Below are 19,230 nucleotides of genomic sequence, written 5' to 3'. Positions count from 1 at the left end.
AAGAACAACATAAGGGTTAGAAAATAATGACAAAATTTTATCTTTGGGTGAGCTATCTCTTTAAAGCTTTTGTTCTCATGCAAGTGTTAAAGTCACAATGAAATGGTAGTAGTGATAGATCTTTTTATAATAATAATAATAATAATAATAAAAACTGTATAAAAATATTTATTTGCCACATTATGCTATTTTAAAGGTTCCTAATGTTGTTTTGGGGGTCTCCTACAATATGTTTATATGCATCCAAGGTCAAAACTCTTTAATTTTATCATATACATTGCACATCATCGCAAAGAGTGTGAAAACGGTTTGTTCAAAGATTCAGAATACATTTACACGACAACGATGTACTAAAAACGGAAAAGCTTTTCCTTTGAATTTTTTAGAGTACACATAACACCATTGTGTTCCCCGTTCACACGGATCCACGGAAACCATTAAACACGCTGTATTATGAATGCCAGGCCAGTAGGTGGCAATGTGACTTTGTAAAGAACCACTAGGCACCTATAGACCGAACACGTAATGTGCATATGCATGACGTCACCGTTTTCACAAATTTGGGTTTTTGTAGTTTACACAGAGATGATAATAGTAGCGTTTTCAAAAACTTGAACTTTGAAATCCCTTTTCAAAAGTTTTTCTTTTCAGGACCCCAAAACGCTGTTGCCGTGTAAATGAGCGTCCAAAATGCATAAAAAGTTTTACGTTTTTAGTTGAAAATGGTGTCGTGCAAACGGTCCCTTAGTCTCTCTACTCACCTTCTTTCTGAGAACCTACTCTGCTTTGATTGGTCAGGCGGCCAAGTTTGTTGTGATTGGTCTACCGCTTAAATTGCATGTTGAAAAATGAAATGCCTATTACCATATCTGAATTTCAGCTCCGGAGGCTTCCTCAGCGCTTGATACACAGTGATACGGACTGTAACAACAGCATCTGTTTTTTTCCCATATCTATTGGTCCTCATCCTTTTGAAATACATGCAAAGTAGATTTACAGCGCTGAAAATAGCATCTTCTTGACATGTTGACAACAGGAAACCAATCTCTTCCAGGCCGCAACTACAACTACAGTGCTCGAGAAAACCTCAAATATTTGTGCACCGCTGTTTACCCTGTATCTCTGTAATCCACAGATAGGTCAATCCACCTCACATACCGCCCCTATCATTGCGATCGTCATTGCCATCCTGTTGACCGGCGCAGTGTTTGGGGTTGTGTTTGTAAAGAAGTATGTCTGTGGTGGAAGGTCAGTCTGTTCTCCAGACATTTTATGGGTTACATATAGATTTTTTTAATGATATAAAATCAAATAAACATTCTGACTGTCTTGGCCTCAATATTTCGCAGGTTCCTGGTACACAGATACTCAGTCTTACAACATAATGCGGAAGCCAACGCCATAGACGAACCACTGGACACAGATGTGGCTGGAGAACCTAAGAATGATTTCCATGATGACTCAGATGAGGTACAGATTTGGACCATCTCACACTAATACATATACCTATATGTAATTTTCTTTTTAGAAAAAAATGCAAAATAGTTGTAGTGATCTTGCTAAATGAAAGTGTGTTTTTGGCAGGACCTACTGGAGTAAAGCTGTGCATTAGATGAGCATATGGAGCTTCATTTCCTGTCATTCAGGCATTACTGCTGCTGTCTCTCTTCTCCTAAAGCACAAACCAGCTGTCAGCTTTCTCAAACTTAATCTACCAGCTAATGTCATGCGCTTCCTGCTTCTCGACCATTGGGAGGGAACCCGGTTGCTTCTCCACCAATTGGAGGGCATTCTGATGATCCTATTCTAATGATAGAATAATCTTGTGAATGTAGCTCTGCTGAAATTCTCTGAAGCAGAGAAGAAGTGTTTAAAATGCTGTATGTGGAAGTTTCAGTTCTTTCTTCTGACACTGGGGTCTTCTGGGTGGGATTTTAAGGATCAAACCTTTGTTTGATGAGACTGTCGCGGGGGTACTTGTAAAATACTTGCGTTTGTTTTTATGTACAGATGCCCTTACATCAGAACTAGAGATATAGTTCATCCTCACAGTGATATCAATTTTGAAATTGTTTATTTCAGCAGGAATTTCATTCAGAAATAGGAGACAAATGAATCATATCATATGTGATGTTTAAAATACTGTGCTACTGAACCCTGACTGTGTTTATCACAAAAATGTGATCATACCTGCTGTCAAAGCTTTAGTATAATGTTACTGTAAGCAAGCAGGTACATTAATGAATATAGCAATAAAATGCTGAGAAACAGGCAATAGATTTGGCTTTACAAAAAAAGGGAGAATATATTTATAATTTTAAGATTATTTAGCTGAAACTGTGTAGCTAGGCTGTGAGTTTGATAAAGTGCGTTTGTTATTTGGACAAATAACTGTAGAACATGGCGATAACATTGTGGTAATTGTAAATAAGCAACTGTCACACTTCAAACCAAGCAATTTCTGTGATGGTTAGGCAAAATTTTGTAATAATAAATATTTTTATGAACTAAATGATGCAGATGCATGTAAAATAGATCACGACTGTAGTTTGTGTACAACCTTGAACATTTTGCCCAAATCAAATTTTGTAGTTAAATAGTTTTCTTAGCTTTCAACATTTGTGGTTTCTTGCTTCTTGTATTGAAAGCAGGAAGTCCCATGTCATCATGCAGAAAAAGTGTGACCCTTTTTTTTTTTTTTTACCATTGCGCATAGAGACGCCTAAAACCTGACTAAGTGTTTGTATGACAAACCATTAGTCGCAATAATTTTGCATGTGTTAATTATTTTCATGTGTGTGCAGCAACTTCAGCGAGGTGAGAACAGATCCAGTGGTCTGAAGTCTTGTGATTTCATTTTGGATATTCAAATGCAATAGATCAGTTTAGCACCTTTCCATTGATTCTTCCTGTTTGCATAGATGCTTGATGTCTGATGCAGTGAGTTTTTTTTTTTTATTAAGTGTGCATTGTGCTATTTTGAAGGTTCTTAATGTTGTTTTGAAGGTCTCCTACAATAGGTTCACATGCATTCAAGGCCAAAAATGCCTATTACCATATCTGAATTTCATCTCCGGAGGCTTCCTCAGCGCTTGATACACCGTAATAATGGAATCAGTTTTTTCGATATCAAATCCAGTGGTCTTAAGGCTTTGACCGTGTGATTTGATTTTGGATATTCAAATGCAATAGAGAAATTTAGCACCTTTCAATTGGTACTTCCTGTTTGCATTGATGCTTGTTTTCTTTTAAGTGTGCATTTAAATATCAGTTCTACAGTTAATTTGGAGCCATTTGTTTCAACATCTCTAGCAGTTGTTTGTTTATATACACATATATAATCAAAAGTCTCATATTTCCTTAGAGAATGACAATCTCCTTTGCAAAAACTATGAGTTATATATGATGTTAATAGGTATAAAAACCCTAGTGTGTGTTTTGATTCAAGTGCCTAGCATGGAGGCAGAGCTTGTGCCTTCCAGTGAAATATAGATTCATTTAAAAAGAAGAGAACAATCTAATTTCTGAAAGAATTGCCAGTTCATAACATTAGCATTGACAAACAGTTAATATTTCAGTTGATGAAAAGATCTGTATAAAATTTTAAAAACAAACATGCCCCTAAATGATTTAATACTTATTGTCTTACTAAATTGGGTTGCTCTCCATGCTTGGGAATAATAATAATAGATGCAAAGCAAATGAAATCTTAAGGTAAATGATTTGCATTGTGACAGTGATTTTATTTATATGAGGTGTAAAACTTTTCTTGCTGTGCAAAATCAGTGTACATATTAGTTGTGAAGCTCTGTATATACGGCAATTCCGACTTTGTATGTTATTTTTTGCTCTGTATATTTGGAACTGTTTGTTTGAGAAATAAATTGATTTGTCCCACTGATTTTGTATTTTTATTGTGTTTAAGTTTGCTCATAAGAGTAAAAAAAAAAATGTGACAAAGGAAAGTATACAATAAGCCATATAAGTTTTGTTACAAATTGTAACAATAAAGTCCTTTCCTCTTAAAGAACAGGCCTAAACTTGAGCAACAAGTGTCTTGATAAACATGGATGACTTAGCAGCCACTCAAATTCGGTACAGGAAGTTGCCTTCGCTGTCAAAAAACTCACTTCCCTTCTGTTTCACTGGACTGGGGTTTGTCTGCAGTGTTTGTGCGACGTGCTCTAGCTCTTCCTCTGTCAGAATCACTCCATCCCACTCCTCCTCCTCCTCTAACTCTATGTCATCTCTCATGCCCAATCTCGCTGTAGAGTCAGGTTGCTCCTGCAAAGCAGGTGTCAGTTTGTGTACAGCTGATGATACAGCAGATGGTACTATGTTTCCACCAGAGGGCGCCAGTCCAGTCTCACCGTCCCTCACTGCAAGGGCTGTTTTACTCTGTGTTGTCAGGGCACCTGTTTCTCCAGAGGAGAGTATGGCTGGTGATGCACTCTTTGGTAGTCTGGACTGTTCAGTTTTGCCATCTCTGAGAGACTGCTGTCCAGTACTGACTAACACTTTAGAGTCTTGCTTTAGCTTTCGGACTGCTGTTGGGGTGAATTTGCTGCGGAGGACTTTGGAGATGACATCAGGGCTTACAGAGAAACCCTCTGCTAATCTCTGTAGTGTCCATTCCTCTGGGGACTCCTGCTTTAAGTACCTGGGAAAAGAAATACATGACTGGTCAGTGTTTGGAGGGGTGGAAGATAACTACAGTATTTTTGCCAAGAAGTATATATATATATATATATATATATATATATATATAGTGTTATGTTATTACATACAGAAATGTGTTGGATTTGAAATTATTATTTTACTTAAAGCTGCTGTCCGCAATTTTTGGCCCTCTAGCGGTTAATAAACAGAACTGCATGCGTCTTGCAGAGGAACATTCTAGCCGGAGCTACTTTTCTCCATGTATGTCTATGGCGAGTCACGCAGTTACTGTGATACTCTGCGGCGGGTCCTACCAGTCCGGTCTGAAATAGTCCGAATATAAACACTTATTATAAGTGTACCATAATGACTCAGGATAAGACAAAAACACAGTTTGGAAAATGGATTCATGTTGTATATTCTCATTCTATAATTTTTGTAAATTTTCAACACAAAAAAGTTGCGGACTGCAGCTTTAAAGTTTCATTAAAAGCATCTGCTAAGAAAAATCATATTAAAATGATATAACATATTATATATATATATATATATATATATATATATATATATATATATATATATACACTACTATTCAAAGGTTTGGGTTGGAATGAGTAGATTTTTCTTTTGAGAGAAATGAATACTTTTATTTAGTAAAGATACATTAAATTGATCAAAAATGTCAGTGAAGACATTGATATTGTTATAAAAGGTTTTTTATAATTTTTATTTTGATAATGCTGTTGGTTTGAACTTTCTATTCATCAAAGAATCCTGAAAAAAGTCATGGTTTCCACAAAAATAATAAGCAGCACAACTTTTTTCAACAGTGATAATAATAAGAAATGTTTTTGAGCAACAAATCAGCATATTAGAATGATTTGAAAATTCCAAAAAGAAAAAGTACACTTTAAATACCCGGATGATGCACTAAATTAACAGAAAACTGAAGTGTGGAATGTTGGACACTTCATGCACTTAACTGTCGCAGCTTTAATTACGTAGCGGAGTGTGAGAGGGTATCAGACTCCATTGTTAAATGACAAAATAACCTTATACAATTCACACACTACATGGATAAGTACATAAATACATAGTGTATAGTGCGGCGTTTGGGACGCAACTATAGTCACACTGATACCTTATCTGTTCAATGGCATCCCAGGTGAGACTTCTCTCTGGGGATCCAGGATTGTTCATTTGCTTCTTGATTATGTGAAACTTTGCTGCTTTATGCCTTCTCTTCTCTTCACTGCACAGGAAATCATTTAAATACATGAAGACAGAGGTATTTGCTGTTGTGCTCCTGTGTAAGGACTCACCTAATAATAGAGTTCAGTTTGGCTTCCACTGCATCCATATCATGGTCATCTTCAAAAATGTCTTCCTGTTGTTTCTGTTTTGAATGTGAATCAGAATACCTCTGTGACATCCACCCGTTTGGGCCTCGACTGGCATGGCGACAAACCTGGCAAGCAGCAGGTCCTGGGAAAGAAGCCAGTTTGGTAGCCAACATGTGGGCCATTCTCCATGGTGTGGCCATTCTGAACAGTCACAAACATAAAGACAGTGACATCCGAAATTGCAACTTAATCCAACATAAAAACTACTACTTATGAAATAACTATTTATAATAAGAGTCTTAAGAAAAGTCTGAGAACACACTGGAAGTCTAGGATTTTTTTTTGCAGGCAAAACCATTTTTCCTGAACTGCTCAATTTTGAGATTTTGGACTATTTTGCTTCCATAACTTGTCTTCTTTCAGACTAGCAGAAAGGAAACATTCATAATTCATTTTTATTTTATTACACTTTATCTACTGTAGATTTCAATTACAAAGACTGTTTTCTCAGAATGGGCTTTTTCTCCTGCACCAAGCCAGACCTCACCATTTCAATGAAACATAATATGCCACACTTTGAAGTTTTATTCCTATTTATATTCTTAAGGTTTTTAGTTTTTATTCCTAAAAACTGAAAAGCAATATTTCTACGTCACTTCTCAAACGTAAGCTAATTATAGTGAACCATCGTACAAAAGGTCAAATTTACCTTGTTCTGTTTCGTAGGTCAAACTTTACATTTATACAACCATATAATGTCAAATGCTGTGTGAACACATTTTGTAAACAGTGCCTGTAAAACACTCACATGTTCCTCTTGCGCTTCTCTCCTTTCACGGTGACATTATACCGGAAGCACGGTTCATCCACGCATGCGCGGCAGTCATTCGATTCTTTCCGATTCGGTTCGTTTTTACTCGGCAACACTCGGCTCCGTTCGCCGATCACATGCGTCAAGCCTGCCTCCTTTCTTCTCTGTGTGGCTCATTTTGCGCCATTTTGTCCACACCACTGTGTTGATTGGGTTTTTGAGATCTGTAGTGGAGCCAATCAGAAGGGTACCGGACAACCGGAGAAACGGTAAAGGGTTGCGCTTGCTCTAAGGGAAATGGTAGCTGACAACACGGATTGGTTTGTCAGTGACCAACCAAATGAGTAATTCCGAATACAGATATCAAATCGGTTAATGCGAGAGGTAGAGAGCGCGAGCCATAAGCGATACGCGCGCGAGAACGGACACTGGACATGAATGAGACAGTTAGTGAAGGGGTCACAGACAAAGACAGACCTGCAAATGTTTGTGAATTAGGGGCTGTTTTGAACTAATTAAAAGCTGGTTGGCTTTTATTTACCTTGGTTTGCCCATAACAAGTAGCAAATGTTTGTGAAATGCTGCAAATTTGTGAATTATTAAGACCTTTTTGTCAACTTTTCAGCCACTTACTTTGTATGTGTAGCTAAAAACCTCAAACAAGCAGTCAGAAGTGAATATAAGATGCTGTTCATAATGTTAAACAACAGCTTCAACAAGGAAACATTCAGTCTCAAAATACACCTGGCTTCTGGCCAAAACCTGCAGCTAGGGACTTGTGTGTTCAACATCAGACTTCATAGAAATCATGTTTTCATAGACGTCTGTTGGTTGTATTTATACTGAAGAATAATTAGGAAACGGCTTGCACCTCATTTATTTTATGTTTTTATGACAAATTAGGTGAGGAAGGAAAGATGGAGCAATATACAGCTACAACTGGGGATCAGATAGTGGTGCAAGCTGCCAATGGGCAAATCCAGCAGCAGGTAAGAGCCAATGTAAACAGGTTACTGTTTAACCAGTGACTTTTACTGTGGAAAAAAAGACCATGACTGTGTGTTTGATTAGTTTTTTTCCCCCATGCATTTTTAAACTTATCTAAATTGTAAATTTTACTGTATGCACTGCAGATGTATATCAGGTGCGGTAGTATTTTTAACATAGCAGGAGAGTAATCTACTTCAGGAAGCGGTTACCAATTCAAGGAAAGGACTGGGTAAATAGTTTTTGAACTGGCCTGCAGTCTTTCTCCTTTGAAATGAAATACCTCAGTCCTGATAAGAACAAGGTTTATGTGACACAACACACCCAGTGCACAATCACTATATTAATCACAGCTTTTTGTCATCTCTCTCTCTATATATGTAGAATTTTATTTAGTTTTTTAACAAAAGAGCTGCTGATTTATCGCTGTACAACTGGTTGTCAAATAGCTTTGCTTTTAGAGCCGGATTTTAAATTGGACTTCCAACACTGTAATAAAAATGTTTATTTTTCAAAAGTAAAAGACTGCCCCCATAAAGTCTAAAAATTAAAAGTCCAAATCCAAATATAGGGAGCCCTTTTCCTCCCTTTAAAAAGTTGCTAAACCATTTTTGGGTTTTGAATCTAATGAGAACTATTGATCTGGAATATCTGAAATGGACAGTTTGAATTACAGGATTAGATTGAATTATATTAGGAAGTATAAAACAAGAAAATGCAGAGCAAGGTGTGATGTGGGATTGTCCACAGGCTCAAGGCACCGTAACTGCAGTACAGCTGCAAACAGAAGCACCCGTCGCTACGGCAACAGGCCAGCAAGTGCAGACGCTCCAGGTAGTTGTGTGAACTCCGACCTTCAGGCTTGTGATGTTGCATGTGTCATGTCACACTGTCTGTGAGGATGTGAGCCTGTCCAGCATGCCCTGCTTTTACTTGCAGCAAATCGTGGTCCGGATCGTCCAATGAGCTTTTCTGCCATGTTCCATGTTGCCCATGGCAGCAAAGCATCTGCTTAGGACACATTTTGAAGAGGGATTCACCTCTTTTAATGTGTTTGGAACAGAATTTGTAGAGTAACTGTGGAGACATTACAAGATCACATGCATGTCATCACCACTTTATGCTTTATACTGTGATACTAGTTCACAGCATTGTATGGATTTGGATGAACTGCATGCTCGTCTTTTAAGTGGATTCTCACTATGATCATGTTTGTGTAAGAATACAAACATGTGGAAATCTTGATACCTTATTGCAGCCATTACCACCATCCTAGGGCATTTTCTGTAGAAACTGTAAAAATAACATTTATTGTATAGTAACTGGAACAACATGGCCATCAAACTTTTTCCATCATAAACGTTGACGTATGTCCTGTGTAATGCCTAAAGCTGCATGTGCAGGTGTAATACTGTGTTGAATATCTATATCTCACCATGCTAACTTTCAGTTTATGTGTGCGCTCAGGTCCAGGGTCAGCCATTGATGGTCCAGGTGAGTGGCGGGCAGCTGATAACATCCTCAGGTCAGCCCATCATGGTACAGGCCATGTCTGGGGCTCAGGGCCAGACCATCATGCAGGTGCCTGTGTCAGGAGCTCAAGGCCTTCAGCAGGTAAGTGCAATTCTGGTTGTCATCAACACTCCTCAATGTGGAAAAGGCTCCTTAAATAGATCTGTAGATTGTCCTATTATACTGAACAACAGTAAAATGATCTTAATATCCCTTTGTTGTTATTATTAATGCTCATACTTTATGAAACAATGGCTTCTTATTATTATTATTATTTTTATATTTCAAGGTAAAATGATCTAAATACTTCTCTGTTGTTGTTATTATTGTTTTTAATGCATTTTTTTAAAATGCATAGATCCAGTTGGTTCAGCCGGGTCAGATTCAGTTGCAGGGAGGTCAAACTCTGCAGCTGCAGGGTCAGCAGGGTCAGGCTCAACAGATCATCATACAGCAGCCCCAGACTGCCATTACAGCGGGCCAGAACCAGGTCTCAAACACACTTTATTTTTTTCTCTGGTTATTTGGAATGTAACTAAAAAACTCCAGGCCTAGGAAAATTATGCAAATTAAAGCAATAATTCATCCAAAAAATAAAAATTCTGTCATTATTTACACATCCTCAAGTTGTTCTAAACCTGTATGAGTTTCTTTGTTCTGTTGAACACAAAAGAAGATATTTTGAAGAATGTCGCCGGTCAATGAGTATGACAGAATTTTCATTTTTGGGTGAACTATCCCTTTAATAACATTTCATTTAAAATGGTGTGGGAACATTGTACTTTATATTTTCCCTGATGCATATTATGTCATAGAGAATGCTGTCATATCAACTATAATGACTACAGTTTGTGCAACCGGTATGAGGCAGATCTTTTTATTTTAATTTTTTTTTTTTTTTCAGATTACTTCACACAGTTTTTGTTGTATGAGCTATAAATTAATTTGTGTTATTTTTTTACAGGGGCAGCAGATTACAGTACAGGGGCAGCAGGTTGCCCAAACAGCTGAAGGACAGACCATTGTATACCAGCCTGTGAACGCTGATGGAACAGTTCTGCAGCAGGGTATTTAAATACAATACCTATACCTGGTCTTCAATGTAAATTAAATCAGACATGAACATTTATTAGGCCGCATTTACAGTACATTACATGGTTCAGGTGACCCAATTCCGATTGTTTTCCTCTCATGTGACAGATCGGATATAACCCATGAACGTGCAGGCAGAAAAAAACGAATGGATTCCGATATTCTCAGATTGGTTGCAGGCCTCATTCATATGTGGAAATAAATCTGATATGAATCAATACGTGCATTTGCATCTGCTATGTAAGCGAACAGATCGGATGTTCCACTGTCCACGCGAGTCAGATGGACACCAACCTCAATCACATGACCTTTTTCAATGGCGCAATGGAGGACAAAGATTCAACCCAATGTTTTGCATTTTAAAGATGGTGCGGAAAACAAAAGCTTGTATTATCATTCTGTCTGCGTCCATTGCAAATCGGTCAGTACGTCTACCTTGGGTTGTTTCGCCAAGTGTATAGTGATTTCAGATTTCGGATATAGGACATTTATATAAAAAAAAAGAAGAAAAAAAAGACGTTAGCTGGTCATCAAAAAAATCAAATATAGTCCACAAATCGGAATTGGGCATCAAGACCTGCAGTATAATTGTGGCTTGGATCAATCAGGGTTTTAACGGCATGAATAATATGCCATGTTACTGAAGGTTATTCGGGTTAGGACTAATGGTTCTCTCCCATCCATAGGCATGATCACCATCCCAGCAGGCACCCTGGCAGGCACTCAGATTGTCCAGGCAGCAGGTGCCGCTAACACCTCCACAACCAACAGCGGGCAGGGCACAGTCACCGTTACCTTGCCAGTATCCGGAAACATGGTGAACGCTGGGGGAATGGTCATGGTAAGACCTCCTGATGAGGTATCTAACAAACTTAAACCGTCCCCTTCATTAGTCATCAGAGGTGTAGGAGGGTGCATGCTGTGTTAAAACTCAATCACTTTGCTTGTGGACTCGTCTTTTCACGTGCTGATCCAACCTACTGAAATCAAATAGATACGTATGAGTGATTTTACCTTAAAGGGATAGTTCACACAAATGTTGTTCTGAACTCACATGACTTTCATTTTTCTGTGGCAGTGTTATTTTAGTATTATTTATAGTTTAGTTTTTGGTAATTTTGTTATGTGCCTTTATCATTTTTATTAGGTTTTAATATTTCTATACAGTTTTAATTTATTTTTGTCTTAGTTTTAGTAATTTTAGTACTTAAACGTACACTTGGGCTGGGCGATGTGGCCAAAAAAATCAACAGTTATTTTGAAGCCCTTAATATAAAGCATGTCTCATGTTTAGGACAAGCAGCAGCTCACTCTGAGTCCTCCGCTGTTGTTCAGATGTGCTTATAGTATCAAATTCTATAACTTTTATAAAAATATATCAATATAACATACAAACTCGATATATCACTCCGCCCTGATGGCAACATTTCTAGGTTCCTTAGCGTTTTTCATCTAATATTTATTATTTATGTTTTATTTCAGTTGTATTTCAATTACAGAAATCAATCTGGAATTGGGCTGTCAAAATTCTAAATGACAAAAAAAGCACCATAAAAGTATTATAAGAGTGGTGACATTTAAGTAATTCACTGAAACTCAGTTATGGCACCTTTAGACCTTTTTGATGCGACCCTTCATCATGAATGATTAGGTGTGTCACATTGTCTGATCACGATGTGCCATGCTTGAAGTGGGAATGAGATATAAGAACTACAGTGGAGAGGAAGATTATACGTGAATAATGACAGAAATTAGTTTCTTTTCATATCACAAAGCTGTTGTATGACTTCAATTGAATTTCAATTGAAATATAACGCACAAGTCATATTGGCCACTTTTATGAATTGTGAACAGTGCTTTCTTTGTCATTTGGAATTTCATTATTAGATTAGATGATTAGAAAAAAAGATTAGATGGGATACATTTTTCTTTTTGTTTTGCAGGAGAGAAAGAAAGTCATACAGGTTTGAAACATCATGAAGGTGTAAATAATGATATTGAGGGTATGCACTGATGTCACTTTCCCGCCAGAACACACCCCTCAGCTGGTAGGGCTGCACGATATATCGCATGAGATTGTCACGTGCATTTCGTCAGTAAAGCCGGTTCCCTGATTACCGCTAAATCGCCATCACCTGCTTTCAAATGGAGCGCCATTTAATAGATAGAGCCGTAGATCACTGAAAAGCCACGCAATATCGCGTTCATATCGCAGATGAATCGCCTTCGATAATGAACGCGATATTGCGTGGCTTTTCAGTGATTTGTGACAATCTCATGCGATATATCGTGCAACCCTATCAGCTGGAATGAGTTTCAAAAAAGCCTGCTGCATGACTGAATTTAATAGCGGAAACTGCGAAAACGTGAGTAAAACACAAGTAAAACAAATGATTAAACTAAAGGTTGGACTCGATAGTGTTCCTGTTTCAATTTACCAAAGATCCAGTAATCCATGGATATTGACATGCAGCCAGGAATCGTGTTTCCAGACATATATATATATATATATATATATATATATATATATATATATATATATATATATATATGTGTGTGTGCCTGATTTCGACGCCAGGGAAATACATAAAGCAAATTTGCCAGTGAACGTTTCAAATAAATACAATATCGGTAGGTCTAAATCTGGGTCATCACTTTTATCAATGTTATATACAGTCAAATCAAAATTTATTCACACACCTTGAACATTTCATTCATTAATACAGTTTATTCACTATAGTTTAATAAATGGTAATAAAATATGACAAGATCTCAGAGTTGAACTGTGTCAGAAAAAAATTAATCTTAAAGGTGATAGAGAGGATTTTTTCGTCGACTGAGAATCCAAAGACTGTTAGTGAGTTTTTGAAATAGAGATGTTCCGATACCCCTTTTCCATTCCCGATACCGATTCCGATACCTGAGCTCAGGGTATCGGCCGATACCGAGTACCGATCCGATACCTGGGTGTATATATATATATATATATAATATACACTACTAGCCCTGTATGAATTGATAGAATTATTTATGGTGTGCTTCAGACATATCCCTTAATAAAACAAGAACAAAAACATACAGTGAACTAGAGTATGTTTATTATCTGACATACATTTGTCAGTTATATTATTTATTTATTTTAAGTGAAAAAGAACTTCAAATGCAGCCACAAATCTAATACTGTAAACTGAAAAAGGTATATTAGTTTTACAATATAACTATAAAAACAGTGCAACAAATAAATCTAGGAATATAATTAGGCTATATAAGAAAATAATCTCTTTAAAACCTGAAGTCCAGAAACAATTTTGTTAAATAAAAATCTCACGTTTTCGACGACTGACAGCAGCTGGTCATCCAGAACAATAAATCCGACAATTTTGTCGGTTATCTTTATTTGTCTTTTGAAAACATTTCTCTTTGTTTGAATGAAGCTGGCACGCCTCATCCTTCTCCATCTTAAGCGCGTCAAACGCCCGAATCGCTCAATTCGCACCGCGTCATTCACGCGAATCGCACCGCAGGGAGTCAATTTGCGTCTTTGCATTGACTTAACATGTAAATCACTCGCGCTTATCGCTTCATTCGCGTCTGGTGTGAACGCAGCATTAGCCTAAATGTAACCATCGTGTTGTGCGGGGTGACGCGTCTTCAAATGCTTTATTAAGTTATTTGTGTTAAAGTTGCCAATACTTGTGCCACTCGAAATTGCAGCATTGCATATGAGACATGTCGCCGTTTTACTGGTCTGAAATACTGCCAAACAGCAGACATACTGCTAGCGCGTTTTCACTTCTCCGCTGCTCTAAACAGTGGTTGCTTGTGGCAACACAGCACAACTTCCTGTGTTTGCATTCTGAGCCGCGAAGAAGAATTGATTTCCGATTTGCTGCATTAAGCAAAGATAGCGGGCACAACTAGGTATTGTTTAAGAAAATGGTATCGGATCGGTACGTGAGTTAAAATACTCGCCGATACCGATGCCAGAAATTTTTGTGGTATCGGTGGTATTTCCGATACTAGTATCGGAATCGGAACAACCCTATTTTGAAATGAGCGCATGCGTAAGAACAGCCCCCCTCCTTCACAGCTCATTTCAAAGGAACGCCTCCCAAAACTCGTGCACGAGTATTGGAACACGAGTGTTTACCACCGGCATTCGCTGTGTTGCGTTAGTGGATTCATTATGTCGGACTCACTGCAGGTAACTCATAATCTGCATTGTTACTCCTGTCTCCTGACAAAAACATTGCATGCAGCGCCTGTGGAGTGTGGAAAGTTACTGGCACAAGCCAGAGGGCCAATCGTTTACGCGATGATCGTGTAAACGATTGGCTGATGTTTTTAAGGCCCTACCTCGTGCACAGATGATGTATATTAATATTATTCCTTTCAGTGCACCTAATAAATAGTCTTTTATCAGTTAGTAAAGACAGTTTCAAGTAATATTGCAAAAATGTATAAAACAAAACATCCTCTTTAGCACCTTTAATTATGTCAGATAACACTTAAACAAAACATGGTCAGGTCAAAGTGTCTGAGTAATTTTTGGTTTCAAATTTTTATCAATTTTACTGGCAGTCCACTATATGAAGAATTTTTGGGTATAATGTGTCACAGTTAACTTTATTTTGCTATCCTCATTTACATAAATGAACTACAGTGTCCTGCACCCACTAGTAAAAATATATAAAAAATGTCTGAATAATTTTTGGTTTGACTGTACATCATCCAGTCCTAAAACTTGTAAAGTTTTTGTCAGTTTATTTAAAAACACTCAATTATGCAGAATATAAGACTGTCAATACAATATATAGAGTATGATTTTACCCCAAAATTCAACATATTGACAAAATAACTGCAAATCCACTTTCGCTGCCTAGAGTCCAGTTGTTTCTGTGATTTGCAGCGATCCATTTGCTTCTCTTTTCTTTAGCTTTCACCAGTTAGTAAAAATATACTTCAGATTTCTTGTCAAATCTATTTGTACAGTCAATCGCAAAGCTCTTTCCCGTTTTAAATGTGTTTTGTGTGTTTTTCGTTGCATTCACGCTGAAAACCAAAGCTGCCACTCAGTCTTTTTGCCACTCAGTGGGTGAAACTGCAGTCACTTCGGTCAACAGTCATGTCACATGCATACCTTCTATTGTATTTTAGGTGAACTATTCCTTTAATATGTAATAGCATTCAGTGTCCTCCAATTTAAAAAAAAAAAAAATCCTGGTTTCAAGAATATTCCTAGAATTTGATGATTTACTCAGAAGCAATTGGAAAGTGGCGACCTCTGCTCTGTTAATATTTAGCACTGATTCAGGTGTAAGGATGATATCCACCTGTTGTCTCTTCACAAATGATCCACTCAGCTGTTCTGTGGCTGTCCTTTTCTCACGCTAGTGTGTCATATTTCAGTCCATATTACATCATCTGTCACCTGACTGATCACTGGATTGCTAATTAATTTGATTAGACTGATTGATTGAAGTTGTTACATTTGCAAATACATTTTTATGTCACTTCTAGTTGGACATAAAATGAATTAATTCTCTGTGCTCTTTTCCTTCCTTTCCCGCTCTGCCAGATGGTGCCGGGTGGTGGTGCTGTGCCAGCCATCCAACGAATCCCTCTGCCAGGGGCCGAGATGCTCGAAGAGGAGCCACTTTATGTTAATGCCAAGCAATATCATCGTATCTTAAAGAGACGGCAAGCTCGTGCCAAGCTGGAGGCAGAGGGCAAAATCCCTAAAGAAAGAAGGGTGAGTCTTCTTCTTCTGAATGCCATAATGCTCATCTTGAAATGAATTCTGTCTCATATCCAGACTGATTCCTTGCTCTCCTCTGCAGAAATACCTTCACGAGTCACGTCACAGACACGCCATGCAGCGGAAGCGCGGTGACGGGGGGCGCTTCTTCTCACCTAAAGAGAAAGAAGAAATGGCCTTGGCCATGCAGGTGAGAGCGCAGGGCCATGTCAAGCAGGAAGACCTCCGCAATGTCACCGAACTCGCGAGCGCACATTGGCTACCCGAGCACACTCCGCCCCTCGCATAGACGCTCATCACCGCTGTCATTACAACTCCTTAGCAGATTGATTCTCACTCCTTTCATGGTGTGACATGCTGTCATTGGCTGCTCTTGCACGCATCACCTCCTGCTTTTTCCTGTGCTTGTTGGCTACTTGAGTCTGTCCCATCATGTCTCACTGCTAGTTAAGCATTCATGCAAACAGACTGCATGATCTGCAAAATCTGCTGTGGTATTTTACAACCTGGCTGTCTGAACTTGGATTTCCATTTCTGCGATATTTAACAAGAAAAAGATCAACTTTTCGCAGTAATGACATAATCAGGATGAAATCACTGATATCCCTTGCATCCTACTGATGCAGCTCTTCAGGACTAAGAATTGCTAATGCAATGTGACTGTCTGTTTGATCTAAGCACCATTATTATTAACAGCACGGGGGTTGAAGAAAGCATGAGAGCTCTGCCGTTGGCAAAGTGTGTCAGTTTCAATCATGAAATCACTGCCTGAAAATATAAAAAAAGATTTTTTTGAGGGACCAGTTTGAAAGAAATGTGAGATTTGTTTGATATGTATATATTTTATGTTGTTTTGTTTACTACATTTTTTTTTTTTTTTTTTTGAGGAAGCATTTGTTTTTTGTGGATACTGTCCTTTCTTGCTTGGCTTTACTTTTGCAGTGTCGTCACTGTTCATTTTTGTCGCATGTTGTGATTTTTATGATGAATAAACATTCTGACTGACTTCCAAAAGGTTCACTGAGAAAAATAACAATTTACAACCAAATTCAACTACCGTTTTAAAGTTGGGGGTCAGTAAGATATATATAATTAAGATATAAGAGATATAATTTTAATCAACAAGGGCACATTAAATTGCTCAAAAGTGACAGTAAAGACATTTACAATGTTAAAGTGTTAGTTCACCCAAAAATGAAAATTCTGTCATCTATTACTCACCCTCATGCCGTTCCACACCCGTAAGACCTTCGTTCATCTTTAGAACACAAATTAAGATATTTTATTTGAAATCTGACGGCTCCGTGAGGCCTCCATAGGGAGCAATGACATTTCCTCTATCAAGATCCATAAAGGTACTAAAAACATATTTAAATCGGTTCATGTGAGTACAGTGGTTCAATATTAATATTATAAAGCGACGAGAATATTTTTGGTGTGATCGGCCATCGCTAAATAAGTCGTTATTTTGTTTTTTTTGGCGCACCAAAAATATTCTCATCACTTTATAATATTAATATTGAACCACTGTACTCACATGAACTGATTTAAATATGTTTTAGTACCTTTATGGATCTTGAGAGAGGAAATGTCATTGCTCCCTTTGCAGTCCTCACGGAGCCATCGGATTTCAACTAAAATATCTTAATTTGTGTTCCGAAGATTAACGAAGCTCTTACAGGTGTGGAACGGCATGAGGGTGAGTAATAAATGACAGAATTTTCATTTTTTGGGTGAACTTAGCCTTTAAATTCTATTTAAACAATGCTGTACTTTTAAACTTTGTTCTACAAAAATATTAAATATTTTACAATATTAGTGTTTTTATTGTATCAAATAAATGCAACCTTGGTAAGCAGAAGAGACTTCTTTCAAAAAAACTTGCTGACCCCAAACTTTTGAACAGTAGTGTAAACTGTTCCTTGTGATGCATGTTCCTGTTTATCGTGTCTTGTCAAGTCATTGTTTTTTTTTCCAGAAATGTTTTGGGATTTAAATATATTTCCATATACATCACTGACTAGAAAAGGACAAATATCTGCTATGAAGTCTGTAACGTTAAACAGTTCTATAGAACAGAAGTCTCAATTTCCCTGAAATCCAATGATGTGACAGCTTGGTAAACATAAACCTTTAGCTGTTCCTTCTTGGTTATTCAGTGTTTTCCTGATGCTATAAGTCATGATGTCTCAACCCTAGTAAAAAGTCTTAGTGCTGAGTGAAGCATATCTGAAATTAGTCATGAGGGTAATGATTGACCCTCTTCCTCTCCCCTTCACCCCTGCAGGAGCAACAGGACCAGAACCAGACTGGAGACGAGGCTGTGGCCCAGATGATCCGGGTGTCATAGCACTAGGACTGCTGCCATTTTTTTAGTGACTCTGAAGGCCTAAATTTACACCAGTGTGAATCACCTTCTCCAACGCAACACTAACAGACAGACAGTCCTAATTCATCATGGCCTGTGTTCCTCCTGTCTTCCACTGAAGGGAGGGGCCCTGTTTTCTGTTTTCTCCATAGTCTGGTATTGCTCCTGAGGACGCACATAGAAAGCCATTACTGTTAATGTACAGCGTAATGAATTCAGCTTGCGGTTTAAAAAGCAATTAAATAACGAAGCGTAAATTGACCCACAGAGACGGCTAACCAATGACTCGTTTACCGTGATGTTTCTCGAAGGTGGTAGTAGAAGCTCATTGTAGTGTTGTTCAGTGTATTTTTACATGTTTGGCATGGCGGAAAGAGCATTGGGGAAACCATTAAGGCAAAAGGGCAACATTTTTGGGAAATCAGTCCTAGTCACCAAGGAAACACCAAGCATATGGGGTGTCCTTGTTTCCCAAGCTTTTATACAGGATTTGCCCTTAACAGGAATTCATTTTACATTAGTGTTTTGGAAAAAAACTATCATTTGTAATTTGAGTGAGTTTTGTGTATCCAGTGACCTGTCTTCCTGGCTCATCTAGTTCTTACGAGGAAATGTGAATACTCTTGAGTTATTGTTTTAGACAATGAGTCGTCTAACCTGTATTTTGATAAAAATTGTGTGCGAATGCATTGTGAAAGAT

General features: G+C 37.8%; 3 protein-coding genes across 16 annotated transcripts in view; 2 read left to right on the top strand and 1 right to left on the bottom strand.

Annotated features, from left to right (window-relative positions):
• sort1b (sortilin 1b) overlaps positions 1-3,901 on the top strand; it is a 20,529-nt gene extending 16,628 nt beyond the window's left edge. The window contains exons 18-20 of the mRNA XM_048209871.1: positions 1,136-1,248; positions 1,350-1,470; positions 1,585-3,901. Coding sequence (XP_048065828.1) covers positions 1,136-1,248; positions 1,350-1,470; positions 1,585-1,599 — 249 coding nt within the window. The 3' untranslated portion in view covers positions 1,600-3,901. The remainder of the gene's footprint in view (positions 1-1,135; positions 1,249-1,349; positions 1,471-1,584) is intronic.
• ngrn (neugrin, neurite outgrowth associated) lies at positions 3,899-6,941 on the bottom strand. Of its 2 annotated transcripts, none has more exons than XM_048209893.1 (4): positions 6,811-6,941; positions 5,982-6,203; positions 5,801-5,911; positions 3,899-4,660 (listed from the first exon to the last, which is right to left on the bottom strand). In XM_048209893.1, exons 2-4 carry the CDS (start codon positions 6,200-6,202, stop codon positions 4,087-4,089), a joined length of 906 nt encoding a protein of 301 aa, XP_048065850.1. In that variant the 5' UTR covers position 6,203; positions 6,811-6,941; the 3' UTR covers positions 3,899-4,086. The 2 variants fall into 2 exon arrangements, with proteins under 2 accessions (XP_048065850.1, XP_048065849.1); XM_048209892.1 differs by having other exon boundaries at positions 6,712-6,840.
• Positions 6,855-19,230, top strand: nfyal (nuclear transcription factor Y, alpha, like). Of its 13 annotated transcripts, none has more exons than XM_048209882.1 (10): positions 6,861-7,082; positions 7,717-7,802; positions 8,551-8,637; positions 9,268-9,414; positions 9,671-9,802; positions 10,277-10,379; positions 11,091-11,263; positions 15,983-16,156; positions 16,245-16,352; positions 18,450-19,230. In XM_048209882.1, the coding sequence occupies exons 1-10, from the start codon at positions 6,875-6,877 to the stop codon at positions 18,510-18,512; spliced, it is 1,281 nt and encodes a 426-aa protein (XP_048065839.1). In that variant the 5' UTR covers positions 6,861-6,874; the 3' UTR covers positions 18,513-19,230. The 13 variants fall into 13 exon arrangements, with proteins under 13 accessions (XP_048065835.1, XP_048065834.1, XP_048065838.1 ...); XM_048209883.1 differs by having other exon boundaries at positions 6,866-7,082; positions 11,091-11,245; XM_048209878.1 differs by lacking the exon at positions 18,450-19,230 and having other exon boundaries at positions 6,855-7,082; positions 8,551-8,634; positions 16,245-17,176.

This window comes from Megalobrama amblycephala, linkage group LG12, assembly GCF_018812025.1.
Source record: "Megalobrama amblycephala isolate DHTTF-2021 linkage group LG12, ASM1881202v1, whole genome shotgun sequence".
Classification (NCBI taxonomy): domain Eukaryota; kingdom Metazoa; phylum Chordata; class Actinopteri; order Cypriniformes; family Xenocyprididae; genus Megalobrama; species Megalobrama amblycephala.
This window is presented reverse-complemented; position numbering and strand designations above follow the sequence as displayed.